The 23147-nt window shown below is 36.9% G+C and overlaps 1 protein-coding gene across 1 annotated transcript; it reads right to left on the reverse strand.

Moving 5' to 3' along the window:
* Positions 1-2048: 2048 nt before the first annotated feature.
* On the reverse strand, positions 2049-20486 carry LOC117920529 (protein FATTY ACID EXPORT 1, chloroplastic). Its single transcript, XM_034838125.1, has 7 exons — positions 20305-20486; positions 18434-18674; positions 17870-18037; positions 2846-2892; positions 2719-2759; positions 2524-2633; positions 2049-2431 (listed from the first exon to the last, which is right to left on the reverse strand). The coding sequence occupies exons 1-6, from the start codon at positions 20401-20403 to the stop codon at positions 2540-2542; spliced, it is 690 nt and encodes a 229-aa protein (XP_034694016.1). The 5' UTR covers positions 20404-20486; the 3' UTR covers positions 2049-2431; positions 2524-2539.
* Positions 20487-23147: the final 2661 nt, after the last annotated feature.

Genomic DNA, 23147 nt, shown 5'->3' on the forward strand with positions numbered 1-23147 from the left:
AAATTTTCTTTTATTTTTAATATATTCATTTTATAAAATAAAATATTTTATTATAAATTAAATTTACAATTAAAAAAATAATAAAAATATTTATAAAATAATATATATATATATATATATATATATATATATATATATTAAATACCATAAAATAAAAAAAAATATTTTTAAAGTTTAAATATTTTAATCATAAATATGGTTAAACATAAATGAAATTTCATTTTTTTAAATAGAAAATATTTGAATGTCACATAATTTTTATTTTAAAAGTGAAAAAATAATATGTATATCATATTATTTATTATTCATTTCACAAATTAAATATAAACATAATATAATATAGTATATTTAATTGGATATGTTATTTTAAAATATTATATCTAAAGATATCATATTTCATTGGAAATCATATCCTAGGATATGCATATTCTATCAAATAAGATATGATATCCTAAGATGTATAAATCTTATCATATCCTATCCTGTCAATCAAACGTAGTTAAAGAGCTTTTAAAAAAATCCAACATGAATTTTTAACCAAACTAGCATATAAAGAGCTTTAATAAATAATATAACAAATTTTTAACTAAGTTAACACAGAAAGAGCTTTAAAAAATCTAACATGAATTTTTAACTAAACTAGCATACAAAAAGCATTTTTTTTTTTTTTTTAAACATCTAACATGAATTTTTAACTAAACCAGGTTTCAGAAAAAAATGGCCAGACAACTTGAAAATTATTCTCCGTGTTTTTTTATAAGTGAAATGAAGGTGTTGACTTTTAAGAGAGGTTGAAGGCCACTCTCTTGTGTAAACTTGTCGGCTGGGCAACTTGTGGGCTGTGCCTTTTTTTTTTTTTTTTTCCTAACTGGGCTTAAACACATACTCGTGTATACAAAATCTACATAAAACAGATGGGCCCAAGAAAGCCCAACAACAATACGTAGTTCCCTGCAGGAAACAACCAAATCCAAGAGCGAAACAATGCCACAGCCCACAAGTAGCCCAGCCCAAGGTGTTCCTATTCTTATGTGAAATCTCAAATAAGTGCATTTAGAAACGAGTATTGTGGTTTAATGTGTGAAGAATTTGACTCCAACCAAATCCTTCCTTCCCAAGTGCATAGTCTTCGTATCTATGGGTTTATGTAATCGTTTATTTGCTACATGTTTATTGTACAACCAAAGAATAAAGAAGCGCAACCAAAGGAGAGGATGCTTGCTTCATCTGTGCCATCGGGGTGGCAGATGGGGTAGGTGGTTGGGCTCAGTGTCTATGATCAACTCTGTTGATGCAGTTCGTGATGAACCTAAAGGTGATATTAGTCCAAGAAAGGTTTCATCTTAAGCATATTGTAAAACTAAGGATGAAGGATCCTCCACTGATTGCGTTGTTACTCTTAAAGACGAAGTATGTAAGGTGCTTATGTTCTTTGTTAATTTTTCACTCTTTCGCTTATTTTGTGTCGAGTGAATACAAATTCTAAAACCCACGGGGATGATAGTGGATTTATCTTGTTCAGAACCGGAGAGATTCTTTACGAATCACTAACACAACAACACAGATTTAATAATCCACATATCAACTAGGGAACAACAAGGATTGTGATAGACCAGGTTCAGCCAAGTTTTGTATATGATTTTGGGCATTCTTTTTCACTAGTATGTTTCTTAAGAGATTCTTGTATCTATATATGTTTTCTTATAAATCCTCCATTTGCAGGAGTTTTTCACAAAGGTTTATGTACAAAGACCGTGGATCCAAAGACGTTGAAAGGGCACTCAAATTGGATCAATGATTGATTTCTAGGTTTTGTTGTAAACTCCATTGGTTAAGCTGGAAAAACATTCAGAAGTAGGGTTGAAGCTACCAAATTCTGGGGAACCAAAGAAGGGTTGCGATCTCAATAATCAACTCATTCCAGTCTGCTACTGTTAATAGAGGATTATGTTTTTGAGTAATGTCCGAAGACTGTTGATTCTTTCATAAATGTAGCTGGTTTTGACCATTGAATCTAAATACTTGCTCAACTCCTAAATAAACTATAATTTTGCTGAAAAGAACAAAATAGTATCTAGTCCACTATAATCCATAAATTAAAATCTGAATTCAAGTGGCATAACGATATACAGTCACAAAAAACATCCTACTACTTGCAATTCCCATCTAAAGAAATACTAATAACAGATCAACACAGTTGAGGACGTGTTGAAATGAACATGGGGGTAAATTTTTTGTTTCTCATGTTTGAGTTTCCTATCAAAATTTGATATCATTAGATGGTTATTATGACTATAACCATCTAAAGCACTTATTTTCTCAACTGTGGCTCTATCAACAGAGGTTCTTTCAGAGTTTTTCACCTAAGCAACAGCACTTCTCACAAATAGTAACCCAATTCCATAGACTACATGCTCAGCTTATAGCTCACCTGCAATTTGGATGAAACAAATTTTGGCCTCATTAACCCGTACCCTCAGTTCAAGACATTGAATGACATGTAATCACAGAAAGGAACCTCACCTTTAACAGATTATCATCATGATGAGTGGCGTTCAGTTGCCTTCAACTTCTTCGGTGGTGGATTTCCTCCAGAGATCATTACATATGAATAAAAGCACAGCATTGCAGCACTGAGATAAGCAAAAGTTTAGATGACTACAACGGAAACATAACACACTCTTGGTGAATAGAAGCATGATAATCAATATTGGATACCTAATGATGGCAAAAAACCCAGTTGGAAACAGTTTCTTTGTCTGCATCCACAATACCATTTTATGGTCAGAAATAAAGAATCAGCCAGAAAATGAGAGAACAATATTGAGCTGATTTGATGCACTACCAATGAGTAGGTCTGGAAGTTCTTCCATAAAAGAGCTGCTGAGAGTACTGCAAGATCAGAGAGCCAATAGAATTTACATATGAGGCAAACTCAAAACAGTACAGTGAATAAACTGCAGCACAATGATAAAGCATATATAGAGCTTCCAATTCTGACTGTCTATTCAAATATAGATGGATATCAAGCAAATCAATGAAAATTCTGCACCATGTCTGAGAAAAAAAATCATGTACCATGAATTATTACTTGAAAATATTGCTGGGGCTAGTGCAAATTATTATGATTGCAAAACTGGAAGTTCATTCTGTACCATCTTTTGCAGTTGTGTCTGGGACAGGCTTATTGAATTATAGAATTCATTAACCAGTATGCAAAGTGACTATGAAAGTGTTTACTGTTTTCTTTCCTTCTAAACATTTTTCAATGGGAAAAATAAGGCAGCAACAAAGTGAGGAGAAAATAAAACATAAGAAACAGTTTGGGGGATATGCCTTGTAATCTTTTCTTCTGTAGCCAAGAAAGTCTTCCTCCTAGTTTGCCGGTACTTTTAGGTGGCTCAAAAGGTACTGGTTCACCATGCATGTGTGTAATGCATGTGTGTACATGGATGGGTGTATGGTATTTTGCATTCCATAAAGCTAAAGCAATCAGAAAACTGGCTATCCCAATGTATTCTGACCTGCATGGCTTCAACTTGCTAAAATGGTTATCTTGCTCGTCTTCAAATAGAGTTTGATTATCATATTCATATGCACTGCCATCTGCATGGATCATCTCAAACTCCAACTTATCTTCTTAATTATATAGAATTTCCTGAGGCTGATAATGGCTTTTCATTCTCCTTCATTTTTCTTTGGTAGGCAAAATTGCATTCCCACTCATGTGGATGGGAATTAAATTGTCAGAAAAGCCGAGACCTATTCTGTTCCACACTTAATTAGCTAAAGATCTTCATCTTGTAGTTTTGATTTACTCTATTTACAAAGGGCTACAGACATCTGCATTAGGACTGTCATAATCAGGCTAGCCACGTAAAAGCATGTGGTATCCTGAAATGAACTTCATGGTGCCATCTCCTACCACACAATCATCAGACTGTTCCTTCAGCATGGGCTGCCATCTTTAATGCAATCATACCTTTAATGACCTAAGAACCCATTCAACAGTAGCCCCGTAATCTTTTGTTCTGAATTGGGAAAAAAACAAAAAATCTGCTAAATATTTATCCTCTATAAGAGGAAATATATATATATTTGATAGATAAAAAGCAATAGTATTGAAAAGCGTTAAAAAAAGGGGCGCACCAAAGTACACATGATGTATAATAGCCGCCAAAAAACACCAAAATAAAAGGAATGAAAAACAAAAATTCCTCCCTCCCTCAAACCAAACCCATCTAATCAATGAAATCAAATAAGGACAACAATCTTTCTCCGATAAGCAGCTTAGACCAAGAAAACAAGCTACACAGAAACAAGACTTTCACGTTATGATTAGAGAACTCCACATTCTCAAACAATCTTCTATTTTGTTCCTTCAAAATTATCCAGCAAAAGGCATAAAGAAGTAGGCCCCTAAACCTTTTTCCATTTCCTCCCAACAAAAGAGCCATGTCAACCCAACAGAGTCTCTTTGATAGAGGAGTGAATCACCTTGAAATACCAAAAAGAGAGCAAAAGCTGTCACAACACCTTATCTTGCTACAATGCAAAAGGATATGGTCAGTTGACTCATCGTCAGTGTGACATGGGAAACATCTATTGGCCAAAGACCAACCTCTCTGTTGTAACCGATCAAAAGTCAAAGCTTTCTCTAAGTTACCTCTCAAACAAAAAAACTCATCTTAGGAAGAACCCAGGCATTTTACACAATCCCCGTTGGGAACGACTGTGATCTCCCCACCTCCAAGCTAGTGTAAGGGACCTAACAAAGAAAGTTTCACTTTTTGTCTCCAACCAACACACCTTATCCTCTCCTCCCTCAAGTGTCACCTTAACAAGAAGCACTCCACAATCTCAATCTCCCAATCGTTTAAGCTAAAGAATCTAGGAATCCAAACACTGTGGAAGAATGAAACAAGGAAAGTTGTGATTCTGAAGAGAGAATTAGACAATCCCGTGATTAAAGAGATTTTATTGTAATTGAGTTAGGAAAGTCCTTAATTTGGGTCCTAGAATTTTTGTATATATATATATATATATATATATATATATATATATATATACCTACGACTCTCTGTACAAAAAAAAAAAATTAAGAAAAAGAATTTTCTTCCTTTTATTCTTCAATTTCTCTTCTACATGGTATCAAAGCCCTAGACTCATAAATCTGGGAATAAATTTTTTCTTTTTTAGCCTTCACTGCTGAGTTGGAGACCAAAATCGACCTTCATCGTCGACCTAAAGTTTCTTCTTGTCTAAGTCAAGCATTGCAGCAAACAAGATTGTGATTTGTTGCATCATGCCCTCTCTAGATCGCAAACTCACCGTGAAATAGAAGATCATGCCCCTGTCTTCATCGTCAATGAGCGCTTCGTCAAAACTATAGAGGATGGCAACCTCTACCTTTTGTCGTTCACTATTGAGGACTGCACGTTGTTGGCCACCACTGCAAACAAAGACCACACCATAGCTGCGAAAAAAGGATCGCCTTTTGCCATTGCTCCCTCTGAACCACGCCACTTATTGGAAGCATAGAGCGCCACAGACGACTCCTCCTCACGCCAAAGTTTTCCTATTCTCACATAGTTGTCATGTCACTGTTGGAAAAGTCACATCGCCATCTTCATTGAGATCGCCTCAATCGAAGCCAAAGATCACCGTCACATCGCTACCCTCACGCCATCATACCAAACATGTCGTCACAACAAATAGCCTCACAACATCGCCATTGCCATTGAATCTCTCCATCACCATTGGCTCTTAAGGATTTTTTAAGGTCAAGTTTTTTCTTAAAGTTTGGCTATTTAAGCCTTATATGTCTGAGGTATCACAAATTAGTGCCTTCACCAATCCTTCTAAAAGAGTGATTACCACTCATTACAAGAGAATTGTAGAATATTCAAGCAGCATACAGACTTAATGGGAAGAATTATTTAAAATAGTCACAACTTGTTCATACCTTTCTAAAAGGAAAAGGAAAATTAAGTCACTTCCTGGAAACTGGACCAAGCCAAGGAGACCCTCAGTTATGGCATGGTTGTGGAACTCCATGACGCCTGAAATTAGTGACACTTGTATGTTCTTGACAACTACTAAAGACATCTAGGATGCAGTTCATCAGACATACTCAAAGACACTAGATGCAACCCAAGTGTACGAAATAAAAGCTAAGACTAAAGCAGCTAAACAAGGAAAGAAGACTATCACGTAATATGTCAATATGTTGAAAAACGTATGGCAATAACTTGACCACTATCATTGTATTGAGATAAAATGCCCTGACGATGCAACAATCCCAAAGAACTACATTGAAAAAGATTTGAGTCTATAATTTCTTAGTTGGTCTCAATGCCGAGTTTGACCAAGTTCGAGTTCAAATACTTAGCAAAGAGCTTCCAACTTTGAATAAGACTATCTCCATTATTCAAGCAGAAGTGTCATGCTTAAATCTTAGAATATGGAAGGCTTGGCTATGGTTGCTAACAAAGGCAATGATCAGAAGGCTAGCACTATTGATAACAAAAGGACCGATTGGTCAAAGGTTTCAAACTGTGATAACAGAGATAACTTATGGTGCACTCACTGTCAGAAACCTAGACATACACAGGAAAAATGTTGAAAACTTCATGGTAAGCCAACTACATCTAGCAAAGAGTGGGGTGAATAATCAGTCAATGTCAAGGCTGGATCGGTTCTTAGTGAATGAGGGGTGGGACTATCATTTTAGTGGATTAATTCAGTGTGTCTTTTTGAGACCTGTGTTTGACCATTTCCCTGTTCTTTTAGATGGGGGAGGTATGAGGAGAGGCCCCCCCCCTTTTAGATTTGAGAATATGTGGCTAAAGGTGGAGGGTTTTAAGGATCTCTTGAAGTTGAAGTGGGGGGGCAACTTTAGTGGCTCATCAAGTTTTATTTTGGTAGCAAAATTAAAGGCCTTCAAGTGGACTATTAGGATGATAAGGAAAAGACTAGCACCTTGTCTTTGGAGGAGTTGGAAGCAAGGAAAGAAGTGAGGGAAGATTATAAAAAATGAGTTCTGTTAGCAGAGATTTCTTGGCGGCAAAAATCAAGGGAAGTGTGGTTGAAAGAGGGAGACAAAAATACATGATTCTTTCACAAGATGGCCAATGCACACAAAGGAGGAATTATGTGGACAAAATTAAGATTAATGGTGTTTGGCTTTCGAAGGAGAATGAAATCAAGGAAGGGGTGGTCAGAGCCTTTCGGACACTACTGTCCAATCCGAGGGATTGGCATCCTTCTTTATTTGGGTTACAGTTTGAGACACTAAAGTCTCTGGATGCTCTAGGTTTAGAAGAGTTGTTCTCAAAAGAGGAGGTTTTTGGTGCTTTGTTGGGATGCAATGGGGACAAAGCAACAGGGCATGATGCCATGATGGTATTTCTATGACATTTTGACAGTTCTCTTAGGACTTTGTGAAGGATGATGTGATGAGATTCTTCAGGGAATTCTATGAACATGGTAACTTTGTTAAAAACCTGAATGCAATCTTTCTGGTTTGGTAGGTGCTGAAAATCTAAGGGATTTTAGGCCTATAAGTTTGGTGGAGGGTTGTACAAGTGGCTAGCCAAGGTTTTAGCCAATAGGCTAAGGAAGGTGGTAGGAAAGATGGTTTTTAAGGCCCAAGGGGTGTTTGTGGAGGGTAGACAAATCCTAGATGCAGTGTTGATTGCTAATAAAGCCATTGATTTGATCTTGAAGAATAACGAATGTGGTTTCTTGAGCAAACTTGACATAGAGAAGGCATATGACCATGTGGACTAGTCTTTTCTTTTCACAGTTATGTAAAAAATGGGTTTTGGGGAGAAATGGGTTGGGTGGATCAAATGGTGCATCCACTACAAGTTTCTCTATGTTGGTTAATGACACTTCTACTGGTTTCTTTCAAAGCTTAAGGGGTTTGAGGTAAATAGATTTGCTTTCACCGTATTTATTTGTGATTGCTATGGAGGTGTTTAGTTGTTTCCTAAAGAGGGCAGTGGATGGAGGTTTTTTGTCGGGTTGTAGGGTGAAGCGAATGAGTGGAGAAGGGGTTCAAATATCCCATTTGTTGTTTGTTGATGATACATTGGTGTTCTGCCAAGCTTCCCAAGATCAGATGACCTATCTTAGCTGGTTGCTTATGTGGTTTAAGGTTGTGTCGGGGTTAAGAATAAATTTGGAAAAGAGAAAATTAATCCCAATGGGTAGGGTGGAGAATATTGATGACCTTGCTATGGAATTTGGATGTAGAGTGGGTAGCCTCCCATGCACTTATTTGGGCCTACCTCTGGGTGCACCGTTTAAGTCTATTGACAGTTTGGAATGGAGTGAAGGAGCGGTTCCATAGAAGGTTTGCTATGTGGAAGAGACAATATATTTCCAAAGGAGGGAAAACGACCCTAATTCGAAGCACATTGTCGAACTTACCCATTTATTTTATGTCATTGTTGCGCATGCCAAGCTCAATTAAACAAAGACTAGAGCATATTCAAAGGGATTTTCTTTGAGGTGGAAATTTGGAGCGAAAACCTCATTTAGTGAGATGGGAGTTGGTGTGCTTAAGTAAGAAGAAAGAGGGTTTGGGGATCAAGTGTCTTTCCATACTCAATAAGGCTCTTCTTTGTAAATGGAATTGATGGTTCGCGAATGAGAGAGAGGCTTTGTAGAATCAAGTGATTAAAGGGAAGTACATGGAAGAAAGAGGGGGTTAGTGTTCTCGGAAAGTGAGAGAGGCGTATGGTGTTGGGTTATGGAAAGGGATAAGGATGGACTAAGACATTGTGGGTACTAGGATTTCCTTCTTTGTAGGTAATGGGCGAAGTGTGGGATTTTGGAAGGATAAGTGGTGTGGGGATTCTCCTTTGAGTGTGTCCTTCCCAACCTTGTTTGCCTTAGCTATTGATAAGGAGGCGTGGGTGGTGGATATTTGGGACCCCTTGGCTGAGGGGGGTCGGGGATGATGGAACCCTTGTTTCTCAAGATCCTTTAATGATTGGGAGATGGAGGAGACAAAAATCTTCTTGGGGAGGCTGCATGGGAAGAAAGCGTGCGGTGATGTGGAAGACATGGTGTTTTGGATTGAAACAAAGAGTGGGAAGTTCTCGGTCAAATCCCTCTACAATGCTCTAGAGTTGGGCAACCCTTCTTTGTTTCCCTCAAGTTGCATTTGGAACGTGTGGGTGCAGCCCAAGATTAGCTTATTTGCTTGGGAGGCTACATGGGGCAAAACTTTAACTTTGGATTTAATTCAAAAAAATGGTGGGCCTTGGCAAATAGATGTTTTTTATGTCATGAGAAGGAAGAAACTATAGACCACCTTCTTCTTCACTATACTAAAACTAGGGTCTTGTGGGAATTGTTCTTTTCATTGGTTGGGGTGTCATGGGTGCTACCTTCTTCAGTTAGAGAGACTCTCCTTAGTTGGCATGGTTTTTTGTGAGCAAAAAGCGTAAGAAAGTGTGGAGAGCAACTCCTCTATACATCTTTTGGATGATTTGGAGGGCAAGAAATAGATTGGCCTTCAGTGATGATGTACTTTCGATCCAGAGAATTATATTCTTTTTTGTTTTTTCCCTTTGGTCAGAGGCGAAGTTGTTTATAGCTGATTACCCTCTAACTTTAGTTAGTTTTATTGATTGGTTGGGCTCTAGTTAAGGTTGCTTTTTTATCCGACTGGGCGCTTATTTACTTGTTCTTTTTAGCCGGTTTGGCAGTGGGTGTATAGGTATTGTATACCTTGAGCGGCACTTTTGGCGCCTCTTTTCAATAGATCTTTTCCTTACCTATCAAAAAAAAAAAAAAAAAATCTAGCAAAGAGTGGGGTTACAGTGGAGGACAATAGAGGAATAATGGGCAAACAAACTTGTCCTTTGCTCAACCAGTTGAAGAAAAATCCCTGGAACAGGGTGGATTCAATCAGGAGGAGATTGAAAAAATAAGAGCTTTGTTGGGAACTCTTGAGAAACCTTTAGGTACCTGCTCACTGGCGCTTTCAGGTAAGTTTCCTATTGGATTAAAAGTCTTAGATGAAACCTTTGTCAAATCATGGGTTATAGACTCGGGCGCCATAGATCACATGACCCATTCATCACACCAATTTAAAAACCATAACCCTTGTCTAAGTAGTAGGAAAATAGTCATAGCAGATGGTTTCTTAACCATTGTTGCAAGTATAGGAGATGTCTAAATTAGTCCTACACTCACACTCAGAAATATGCTTCATGTTACAAAGTTGTTCACTAATCTTATTCCTATACAAAAGCTTACACAAGATTTGGGTTGCATTGTGACCTTTTTCCCTACTTATTGTGTATTTAAGGACCAGGACTTGGGGAAGATGATTGGACTTGCTAAGAAACGGAACGGGTTATACTACCTTGAGACACCAAGTGAGTCATCCATATCTTTTCTTTCAAAGCACCATCTTTTAAATAAAGAAAAAATTTGGCTTCATCATTATAGGCTTGGACATCCATCATTTTTTTTTTGATAAGTAAATAAGATTTTATACATAAAAGAGACATTAAAAAAACGACTGAATGTATACAATACCTATACACCCGCCTTCAACAAGGCCAAAAAACAAAGAAAGCCCAACACCACAATCCTACTTAGAGCCCAACCAATCAATAAAATTAGCTATAGTTAGAGGGCAATCATCTATGAACAACTTAGTCTCGGACCAAAAAGAAAGGATAAAAGAGTGTTTCAGTCTCTGAATTGACAACATATCATCCTTGAAAGCCAATCTATTCCTCGCCTTCTAAACCGTCTAGAAAATGTGAAGAGGAGCAGCTCTCCACGCCTTCTTACGTTTTTTGCCCACGAAAAAACCATTCCAACTTAGAAGGGTCTCTCTAACTAAAGAAGGTAATACACAAGACACCCCAAATAAAGTAAAAAGTAGATCCCATAACACCCTTGTTCTTGAACAATGAAGGAGAAGATGGTTTATGTTCTCCTCTTTCTCAAGACACATAAAGCATCTATTTGCCAATGCTCGTCCTCTTTTCTGGACCATATCCAAGGTTAGGGCTTTGCCCCACATAACCTCCCATGCAAAGAAACTAATCTTGGGCTGCACATTCACATTCCAAATATAGCTTGAAGGAAACAGAGATGAACCACCCGCTTCAAAGGCTACATAGAGAGACTTGACCGAAAATTTACCTCTTAGTTTCAGTCCAGGACACCATATCCTCCACATCCTCAATAACTCTCTTACCATGTAGCCTCTCCAAAAATCTTTCCGCCTCTTCTACCTCCCAATCATTGAACGCTCTTAAAAAACAGGGGTTCCAAACCCCCCCCCCCCCAAACCCCCCTTAGCTAAGGGGTCCCAAATATCTGTCACCCACACTTCCTTCTCAACAATCAAAGCAAAAAGAGAAGGAAAGGACATACACAAAGGAGAATCCCTGCACCATCTATCCCTCCAAAATCTCACCCTCCTCTCGTTACCAACAATGAAAACCATCCTATCGCTTACCATCTTCCAATCCATCCTTATTCCTTTCCACAATCCCATACCATGAGCCTCTCTCACTTCCCGAGAGCACCAACCCCCTCTATCTTCTCCATACTTCCCTTTAATCACTTGATTCCACAAAGCCTCTCTCTCATTTGCGAAACGCCAATTCCATTTAGCAAGAAGTGCCTTGTTGAGAAAGGAAAGGCATTTGAGTGGGAAATTAGGACCCCTTCTTCATTCCTACCCTTCACCCTACAACCCGATAAAAAACCTCCCTCTACAGCCCTTTTGAGAAAAGCATTAAAGACCTCCATAGCTATCACAAAGAGATAAGGGGAAAGGGGATCGCCATGTCTCAAACCCCTGGAGCTTTGGAAGAAGCCCACAGGGGTTCCATTGACCAACACAGAGAAACTTGCAGTGGATATGCACCACTTAATCCACCTAATCCATTTTTCCCCAAAACTCATTTTCTGGATAACTGTGAGAATAAAAGTCCAGTCCACCTTATCATACGCCTTCTCTATATCCAATTTGCACAAAATACCACTCTTATTGCTCTTGAGGACCGAATCAATGGCTTCATTAGCTATCAACACTGCATCTAAGATTTCTCTACCTTCCACAAACGCCCCTTGAGCCTTGGAGACCACCTTTCCAACCACCTTTTTTAGCCTATTGGGCTAAGACCTTGGCTAGCCACTTGTACAAGCTTCCCACCAAGCTTATAGGCCTAAAATCCCCTAAGGCTTCAGCCCATGCTTTTTTTGGAATTAGGACCATAAAAGTTGCATTTAGGCTTTTAACAAATTTACTATTTTCGTAGAATTCCTTAAAAAAACACATCACATCAGCCTTCACGAAATCCCAAGCAAATTGCCAAAAGGCCATAGAGAATCCATTTGGCCCCGGGGCTTTATCCCCATTACAGCCCAATAGTGCATCGAAGGCCTGTTCTTCCGTAAAAGGAATCTCCAAGGCTCCAACGTCTCAAACTGCAGCCCGGAAACAGAAGAGCGCCATTCCCCCGGATTGGACAGCAACAGCCTAAAAGCATTGGCAATCCCTTCCCTAATTCCATTCTCCTCTGTAAGCCAAGCTCCATTAATCTTAATTCTATCTACATTGTTCCTCCTCTTGTGAGCATTGACCATCTTGTGGAAAAAAATCGGTATTTCTATCCCCCTCTTTCAGCCACACTTCCCTAGATTTTTGCCTCCACGTGATTTCTTCAAGACCGACCCATTTTTTATAATCTTCCCTCGCTTCATCTCTAGCTTCCAGCTCTTCCAACAACAGTTTGCTAATTTTCTCCTTGGCATCCCAAAACTCCATATGCTCCAAAGCCAAATTCTTTCTATATTCAACCCTACCAAAGGTGTTTCTCTTCCACTCCTTCAGCTTAGCCTTCAGAAATTTTAGTTTTTCAGCAAAGATAAAACTTGGGGATCCACTGAAGCTACCTTCTTCCCACCAATACTTCAATAGGTCCTTAACACCTTCCACTTTCAGCCACATATTCTCAAATCTAAACGGGGAAGGGCCTCTTCTCAGGCCCCCTCCGTCCAGAAGAAGCTGAAAGTGATCGGACACCGGTCTTGGTAGAACAAACTGCCTCGCATCACCAAAATGACTGTCCCACCCCTCATTAACAAAAAAACGATCCAGCCTTGAAAAAGACTGGTTATTCACCCCTCCACTCCAAGTAAAAGGGCCCCCAACCATAGGCAGATCCTTTAACTCTAGATCTTCTATAACTTTTTTGAGAACCTTCTCATGTTTGAATTCAAGTTCCCTCCTCTGCTGCGCTCTTCCGGACTTATAATGGCATTAAAATCCCTTGCAACACACCACGGCCCATTCCAAAGCCCCTTAATGGCCCCCAACTCCTCCCAAAAACTCTCCCTGTTCCTCCTCAATGTTGGGCCATAAACCCTTGTAAACATCCAAATGAAACCATCCTTGCAGCTCTTAAAAGTGCAAGAAATAGAGAACAATCCTTTTTGAATGTCAACTAACTCCAACACCTTGTTATCCCAAAACACCACTATACCTCTAGCTGCGCCCCTTGAATCTACAGCTCCCCATTCAAGGAATCTATCCACTCCTAAACTACGAATAATGTCCATTGACATTTCCTGAATTTTGGTTTCCTGTAGGCAAACTAGATCCACCCCATTCTTCTTTATCAAAGCTTTGATCACCTTCCTCTTATCGCAATTATTGGCCCCTCTTACATTCCAAGTAAGCAGTCGGAGCTTCATTTAGACCTGCTCATATACCCCCACCCCCTCTTCCTCCTCCTCCTCCTCCTCCTCCTCCAAGATAGTTCACTGTCCATTCCAACTTTCTCAATTCTCTTTCGAATTTTGACAACTCCAATTTTTTCCTTTTTCTACCATTCAACTTTCCTTTTTTAAAACTCTTAAGTTTTTGTTCCCTTCCCTATTCAATAAATTAGACGTTGAGAGATTCCATTGTGATGTATGTGAACTTACTAAACACAAGCGTTCACCATTTCCCATCAATAGTAAAAAAAGTTCAGCACCTTTTCATTTAATTCATGGTGATATTTGGGGCCTTTACCCCGTCCCTAACATATCTGGGGCGTGTTGGTTCGTGTTTTTCATCAATGATTGTACTAGGGTCACTTGAATTTTCTTACTTAAACACAAATCTGATGTGAGTTTTGTTCTTCCAAATTTTCATAACATGATAAAAAACCAATTTTGTGTCACTATCAAGAGGTTTCGGTCCGATAATGCCAGAAACTATTTCAATCAAATCTTAACTCCATACTTTCAAAATGAGGAAATAATTCATGAATCATTATGTGTCAATACCTCTCAATAAAATGGAGTTGCTGAGATAAAAAATGGTCACCTACTTGATACAACTCGAGCTTTTTTGTTTCAAAATCATGTGCTTAAATCTTATTTGGGGGAAGTCGTCCTCACTGCCACACATCTCATAAACCGATTACCTTTCAGAGTCCTCAATTTCAAAAGTCCCATGGAAGTACTCTCATCCTTCTATCCTAATATGAAAACCACAAACCATCTCATTCCTAAGATATTTGGTTATGTATCATTTATGCATATTCACAGTCCAAACAGGGGAAAATTGGACCCAAGAGCAGTCAAATATATTTTTGTGGGATATTCCTCAACACAAAAGGGATATAAGTGTTGCTATTTACCATCAATTTTTTTTTTTTTTTTTGTCTCAACGGATGTTACTTTCAATGAAAGTGAGTCTTATTTTCCCGCTCCTCATCTTCAAGGGAGAATTCCTTCAAGGAAGACAAAGATCAGGATTCCTATTTCATTGATATTATTAATCTCTTTCTCATTGACCCTCCTAAAGTCACTAGTCCAATACCTGTACCCTCTACCTCTAAACTTGCCTTTGAACCCGTCTTTGAACCTGTCCCTGAACCTAAGTCATCACCCACAGTGCTTGTTGAGAATCGAATGACTAGCAAAGTATACTCAAGCAATCCTTAGACTTATACAAGTCCAAGAATTTGAACCAACTTCTAGAAATGAGGTAACAATTTCTCTTCCTCCCTTACAAACCGAGTCTAAACTTCCTATTGCCATCAGGAAAGAAACGAGGGAATGTACTAATCGTCCCTTGTATCCACTTTCCTATGTTGTCATTCAAAAAGTTGTCTCGATCCTATAAAAGTTTTCTTACAAGCCTGATGCTTTATCTGATGAAAATTGGAAACAAGCCATGAATGCAAAAATGGAGGCCTTAGAGAAAAATAAAACTTGAGAGTTGGTAGATTTGTCTGCAAGAAAAAGACCAATGGGATGCAAATGGGTTTATACTGTTAATTATAAAACAGATGGATCATTAGAGAGGTATAAGGCGAGATTGGTGGTCAAGGGATACATGTAGACATATGGTGTGGATTATCTAGAGACCTTTGCCCCGGTTGCAAAGATGAACACTGTAAGAATTTTGTTATCATTGGCAACTAAGACCTACAACAATTCGACGTCAAAAATGCATTTCCGAATGGAAACTTGGAAGAAGAAATTTTCATAGAAATTCCTCCCAAATTTGGTAGTGACCTAGCCACTAAAAAGGTGTGTAAACTGAAGAAAGCTCTATATAGGCTACAACAATCTCCAAAGGCGTGACTTGGAAGATTTGCGAATGTAATGAAAAACATGGGATACAAACAAAGTCAGAGAGAACGTACATTGTTCATCAAGCATTCAGATTCAGAGGAAGTTACAACTCTTTTGGTATATGTAGACGACATCATCATGATGGGAAATGATGAACTAGAGAGGTAGACTTTGAGACAATGCTTGACCAAAGAATTTGAAATCAAAGAGTTAGGAAGGTTGAAATACTTTCTAGGAATTCAGGTTGCACACTCTAAGTAAAGAACTTTTATTTCTCAGCAGAAATATGTAACAAACCATCTCAGAGAAACAAGGAAGTTGGTGTGTAAACCAACAAGCACACCACTAGATCCTAATCATAAGCTCGAAGAGGCTAAGGAAGACACTATGATAAATAAACAGATGTATCAACGTCTAGTAGGAAGACTCATTTATCTCACTCACAAGATCGGATATAGCATATGTTGTGAGTGTGTGATTAGCCAGTTCATGCACAACTCAAAATAGGTCAATTTGCAAGCTGCTAATCGAGTACTACAGTACCTTAAGGGATCTCAATGAAAAGGCACCCTATTTAAACGAAGTTCGGGACTAGTACTTGAAGCATACACAAATGTGAATTATGTTGGATTTATGGCTGATAGAAAATCAACTACGGGGTATTGCACCTTTCTTGATGGGAATCTAGTGACATGGCAAAGCAAGAAACAAATTTTGATAACAAGGTCCAGTGTAGAAGCAGAATTCTGAGCAATGGCCTAAGGAGTTTGTGAACTACTATGATTGAAGATTATTTTGAAAGATTTGAAGATCAAATGAGATGGGTCAATGAGACTTTACTGCAACAATAAATTTGCAATCAGTATTGCACATAATTCAGTGCAACACGATCGAATGAAACACATAGAAATTGACAGACATTTCTGTACCCCTTATGTATTTATTGACCGCCAATTTCCATATATACTCACAAAAGGTATAAGCAGTACAAAGTTTCAAGCAAACATATCTAAGCTGGGAATGGAAAACATTTATTCACCAACTTGAGGGGGAGCGTGGAAAAATGAAATAAGGAAAGTTGTGATTCTGAAGAGAGAATTAGGCAATTCCGTGATCAAAGAGATTTTGTTGTAATTGAGTTAGGAAAGTCCCTAATTTGGGTCATATGATTTTTGTATAAATATATGTATGAGTCTCTATACAGAAAAAAATTAAGAAGAATTTTCTACCTTTTATTCTTCAATCTCTCTTCCACACACACCTCTTCCATTGGAGTGAGATCATAAGTCTGCCACCAAGCCTCATTTGAAACAGCTAAAGCAAAAATGAAGGGAAAAGAAACGCTCAAAGGTCCATTGCCACACCTTCTATCATTCTAAAACTTTACCCTACTCTCATTACCCACAGAGAAGGAAATTTTACAATTAACTATCTCTCACAACTTTCTTATGGCCTTCCATAACCCAACACCATAACCATCACTTGCTTCCTTAGAACACCAGCCCCCTTCAACTTCCCCATATTTACCGCTTATAATTTGTCTCCAAAACATCTCCCTTTTTGTTGCAAAGCACCAATCCCGCTTGCATGATAGGGCCTTGTTGAACAAGAAAAAATATGAGTATTCAGACAAATACTCACTTTTTTATAGGTAAAATCTTTTTTGTTTTTATAGAGACTCACATTTGGATGAAAAATATGAGAATTCATATTCTGATATTCCTTTGTTGGCTCCTTCTCCTTCCTCTTGCTTTTTTATTCCTCGATCTCTTTAGCCTCACATGATAGAAGGTACTTAAGCTTACAAATTTGACAGAAGGATACAGAAGGGAAGAATAAGAAAAACAGAAGGTGGATTACACCCTGCTTAACAAGAGAGAGGACAGAAAAACTTCTTGTGTGTTATGACTATAAAGAACCACCGTTTAGGCACTCTGGAGTTACTAGTATAAACTGGATCTTTCCACACATTTTTTGCATATGCATTGTTGGGGCAGGAAATTTTGATAACACCTATTAGATGTGGAACAGGCATAAATATTTTCCTTGCAACCATAAGCAACTAACAGACCACGTAGAGTGAAAAATAGTATATAATAAACAAATAACAAAACAGAAGAAAACCAGTAGAAATGTAGAGGAAAACTCAGCATCATGATACAGATTTTTTTTTCATAATTATTTTTTGGTTTTTTGTTTTTTGGATATTGGACCCATGATGTCTTAAATCATAGTAAGGTTTGTATACCTGCTTGCCCTAGTACGAATGGTAAGCTGGATTTTCCTTGCCTCCAGATCTTTAAGCTAAGGGTGCTGAGGGCTAGCAGAGCACCACCAAAGAGCACGCCAGTGCTTAGAGCTGTAGGATTTTTTGAGAAAATAAAACCAACAAAACTGCCACTCAGAACAAGCCCACCTGTAAGAAGAAACTATTAGTGAGTTACCCAAGAATCTCTCTCTCTCTTTCCCTACTACTGGTTAAATCTTGGTGAAGGGAGAAGGTGCCATATTCAGAAGTCATTATGAACTTTGTAAATACTATAGTGGACAGACACACGGAAAGGCAATGTATCAAAAAAATAATTTTAATTATGTACCAATTGGGACTCAAAAACTGCCATTGGCTCCTGAATTAACAGATTGTGCTTATTTAAATACTATAGTAATGAATGATTCAAGAGACAGAAATTATATTCACCAAATCCCTAGATAAGTGTAATAAAAAAAGGTGCCTGAAATACAGTTTGCCTTCTCTAACGTCTCTTGGATTTTGGCCAGTAGAGAAGTCTTCACCACATCAAAGCACACTCACCATAGGGAATCCCAAAACAAAAATCGTGGATTTTTGCTGTCCTTTTTTGTTGGGTTACTCCATATTCCTGTACTGGCTCAGTCATCCCCATTTGTTCAGCATCATTTTTTATAGATTGATATGACTTCGCTGTCCCTTCAATAGGCAATTTTGATGTGTCAGCTGCATAACTCGAAGTAGCCTTAATCTCTGAACTGGAAGTTTCAGTGCCATGTCCTTCAAGGCTCATAACAACTGGTAACTGGATAATAAAAACCATCACCAGTTAGAATCACTTCCAACTGTATTAAATGAGAAAGGGCAGTGGGAAGGAGTATAACTAGTAACACAAATAAACATATAGATATAAGAGAACTATCCTTTCCAACAGATTTTCTCATTTGAAGTTCCAAAGTTGGATGCAAAATGTCCACCAAATCAGCAGCAATAAGAAGGCTATTAGGGAGAGGGAAACTTGGAATCATGATATAATAAAAATAATAGCAAACTTCAAAGCAGTCATGAAGAAAACCTTCATTTACAACCATTTTACACCACCACATGACAGTCATCACCTTCTTAAAATCATATTCACATGTGTAGTCAGGGATAAGGAACCAATTGTGAAGTGCTACAAATGCATCAAACCTGTATTAAAGCATAATCATCACAAACAATAAGTTTGTGAAACCACTGAGACTGCTTTTGTAGGTCCTTGGCATTTATGATCTGTGAAACAGCATGTCTGTCACTCCCTCCAACTGGAATTCAAGTTTATTAGAGGAGAACAGATGAAGGAGCAGGTTGTTGTTACTGCTGTGGTGTGGGATTCTCTAGCATCTTTAATTATTTACCTAGCATCTTTAAGTTATCTCCTTGGGGAGTCTATTCTCTATATGGCAAGAAGCCCATATAAAATAGGGAAAATGTAATGGGGAAATTATCTTGAAAATTTTCAAGAAGAAACTCAGCACTTTTCCTCTCAATGTGCATCTTCTCCATGGGCCATTAGAATGGTTGACAAAAAATGGGGTTCTTATTCTTCAAAGGTCTAGGGGCACTTTTAACTCGCATTAAACTTGGATCATGGGTTGATTTTCAATTTTTAGGAATAAACTACTCTCAGGCACATCACAGATAGCTGGACAACTAATTAAAATCTTCTATTTCACATCAACCTATTCAATATGGTGTTCCATTTTCTCTAAGGCTATGTTTGATTTCTGGAAAATTTGAATGAAAATGTAAAAGAAAGAAAATACAGTGAAGGAAAGAAAGAGCAAAAAAGAAGAAAAAAAAATTGTAGTCAATAAATTGTTTTTATACCCTGTTTTGAACTCATTTCACTCTTTTTAACTCTTAGACTTAAATATTAAATAATTTAAAAATGTATTAGTTTCTAACTAATTTTAATTGTATTTAATTTTCTTTGATATTATCGTATTAAAATCATTTCCTAGAATTTTTTTTCCTTTCCGTAGTACTTTCTGGAAACAAAACATAACCTAAATTTCTGATAAGTTCTAGGGTTCCTTGCATCTATCCTCGACAACCAAATGAAGCATAGTCCATAAAATCAAGCATCCACAAAAACTACATCAACGCAAACACTCGGTGAAACAAGGAAACATAAACAATAAACGAGGCAGCCTAAAACCAGTGGCACATCACAATTCAGTCCCCAAAAATAAATAAACATACGCATAGACGTATAAAACCTGTTTATCTACTGAGAAATTTTGAAAAACAAAAGAAAATAAAGAATAACAGGTTCTTCATTGGTTACACTTCTATCATTTCTCCAGAAACAATAGATCCGTACTTCCCTTTGGATTTATTTCTATTCCTCAATTTGTTTGGCAACCAAATGGAGGATTTGGGTTTTCTGGTACCTTGGAACGAATAGCTACAGAAGAAACTGGACGCTTCTGTAGGTGCAGATAACGGTTGATTGAAGAGAAACACGAGAGCTGACGAATTGTTGAAGACATCGATTGCTTTGGGTGGGCGATTTCGACTGAAAATGAAAATGAAATTCAGATGAAGAAGACGACTGGAGAAACCCTCGCGTGTTCTCCACTCTCTTCTTTTAATATATTATAAGTATAATATATTTATCTTGTATTTATTCTGTCAAAATAATAATTATTTTTTTATAGGTAATGTCAAAATCAGTAGTCTTGAAACAATGCATTATATAGTATATAAACATAATTCACTCAATACATTAATTATATATATATATATATATATCCACATGTATGTGTTATGAAATCCGAAAGATTTAAAGAGAAAAAATCTAGGTTTCTTATTATAAAAACTCTTAAAAAAAATACATCACCATTCAAATTTAAATAAATCTAATAAAAAAAAGATAAGCTCCAACTTATCCTTATTTCTAAAACATAAATAGAATAATTTTAATAAAATACCTAAATAAAAAAGAAAAGTAGTAACCAAATAAAACTATTAAATAAATAATTATAATATATATTTTATTTTGTAGGTATGTCATATGATATAAACTTAGTTCAAATTAGTATTTCATTTTGTCCCAATAATAATTCATAATAAAATTATGTTAAATAGTATTGCATGATCATATAAAATTAAAAGTTTTATAAAAAAATTTCAAAATTTTGTAAATTAAGTTTTGTTATAATATATTGTAATGTCAATACATTTATATTATTAATACAATATATATTTGTTGTAATTGTATTTTATAATAAAAGTAATAGTATTGGAAATATTTTGTTATACCCATTTCACATCATCATACATTTTTATACGCATTTAACATCACCATACCAATGTCTCCCGTCAATGTATTGAAAAAAGAAAGTGTAAAAAATAATAAGAAAATATAATGCAATGGAAAAAAAAGAAAAAAAATTATATTATTTTTTAAATTTTATTTTATTATAAAATATTAAAAATCAGTGTTTTGCATCATTTTCGTTTAGACAATTCAAAAGAAAAACTAGACATTGTGTTTTTTTATATTTTATTTTATCAAATTCAATACAGAAATGTGATTTGTTAAATTAAAAAAAATAATAAAAATCACTATGATGCACAAGAATTATTAAAGGAAATGATCATTTGGGTCTTTTTCACTTCAACCTACCCTATTCATATATGACCTTCTAGGTTTTTATTACCTTGATCTACCCTAATTATTAATTAGTTATATTTGAAAATGTAAACGGTTATATTTGAAAATTATTATTTTTAAATGTTTAACAGATTTGGATAGAGATTAAATTTTGAGAATTAAATTTAAAATATATTAAATTTAAGGATGAATTTTAGATACTTTTTGTGTTTTGTGTGAAAAAACATTTTAGTGTACGATACACCTGAGTAATATAAATTTAAAAACATATGTTTTTTTTATAAATGCATTTGATCATTGTTTTTGAAAACATTTGGAGATATCTAGTTTAAAAAAAATACTATAAATTTGAGAATAATGATTAAAATGCAGTTTTTAATCATTAAAAAAAAAATTATTTAGCTCAAATTTAAAGCATAATTTTACTAAGTATGTGTAGACCCCCATTTTTGGGTTATATTTGCAGCTATTCATTTTTACCACGTGTTAAGATTTTGGAGGGCCATGTGTCGCCCCAGAATTGGTCATCAGGCAATGGCATTTTGCTTGTTAGGAAAGGTGGTGGTTTGGCTGAGGGGCAATAGGTGAGGGACACGTGTGTGGGGAATATGTTAGAAACGGTTTTGAAGAAATGAAAAGAAATTGTAGGCAGTTACAGGGAGAAGGGGGTGTTTGTTGTTGTAGTAGAGGGAGAAAAGTTTTTTTTATTGCCAGATAAGGGAGGTGGCTTGGGGAGAAGACAACGGGATGAAAAGATGAGATAGTTGGAGAATGAGAGAGCTTGAGGGCGATTACCAGAGAGGGAGATAGAGTTGCAGAACTAGAGAAACTGAGGAAGAAGCAGATGATGAGCTTGTCAATTCGGTCCAGGTATGATTACAACATTATTTATATTTTCACATTTCGGACTGTTCATCTTGTTTCCTATTGATTTTTGGGTTCATTTGTTGATTGGTGTGGACATCAAGGGTCACTCGTTCGCTTGGTTAGATCTACTCTTTATGCATGCTCTGTTTTGGCTTCATATTTTGGTATCTTTGTGTAGACCCTCAATTTTGTTTTTCGACACTTGCATTTATCTTAGGGGTGTCACATGTACCCAATTTTTTTCCGTATGGCACCGCCATGGCCCCCTTGTGGGCTTGATCGGTTTAAGCCTTGTGTAGGTTTATCTGCGGTTCAATGTAGTGCGAGTGTGTAGTTCATTTTGGAGTGTTGTCATGGCCAATTCCCTAGTTATTTACATCATGCTAAAGGAAGAAAGTGAGGTCTCCCAAAACTTCAATTCAATTGGAGTTCATAGGAGCAGGTTCGAATACAGAGCATTTGAGCTTGTTTCGATAAACGAGGAGTACTTGGTACGCGTCAGCATCAATTCCATTGTCGCCTCCATATGCCACGTAGCCTTCCTGAGAGTGGTGGCTAAGTCGGAATGGTTTCATCATGAATCCACTCTGCTTGGGTCCATCAAAAGTGGGTTTGGTACAAACACACCATAAACCTAATCAGTTGTTGGCAATATTGCAAGTTAAGGTTCCCGAAAATCATTGGAATACCAGTCATTCTTGATGAAGAGAATGAGGAGTACGCAGTGATGGGAAGTAGAGGAATTTGGGT

Source organism: Vitis riparia, chromosome 8, assembly GCF_004353265.1.
Source record: "Vitis riparia cultivar Riparia Gloire de Montpellier isolate 1030 chromosome 8, EGFV_Vit.rip_1.0, whole genome shotgun sequence".
NCBI classification, from domain to species: Eukaryota; Viridiplantae; Streptophyta; class Magnoliopsida; order Vitales; family Vitaceae; genus Vitis; species Vitis riparia.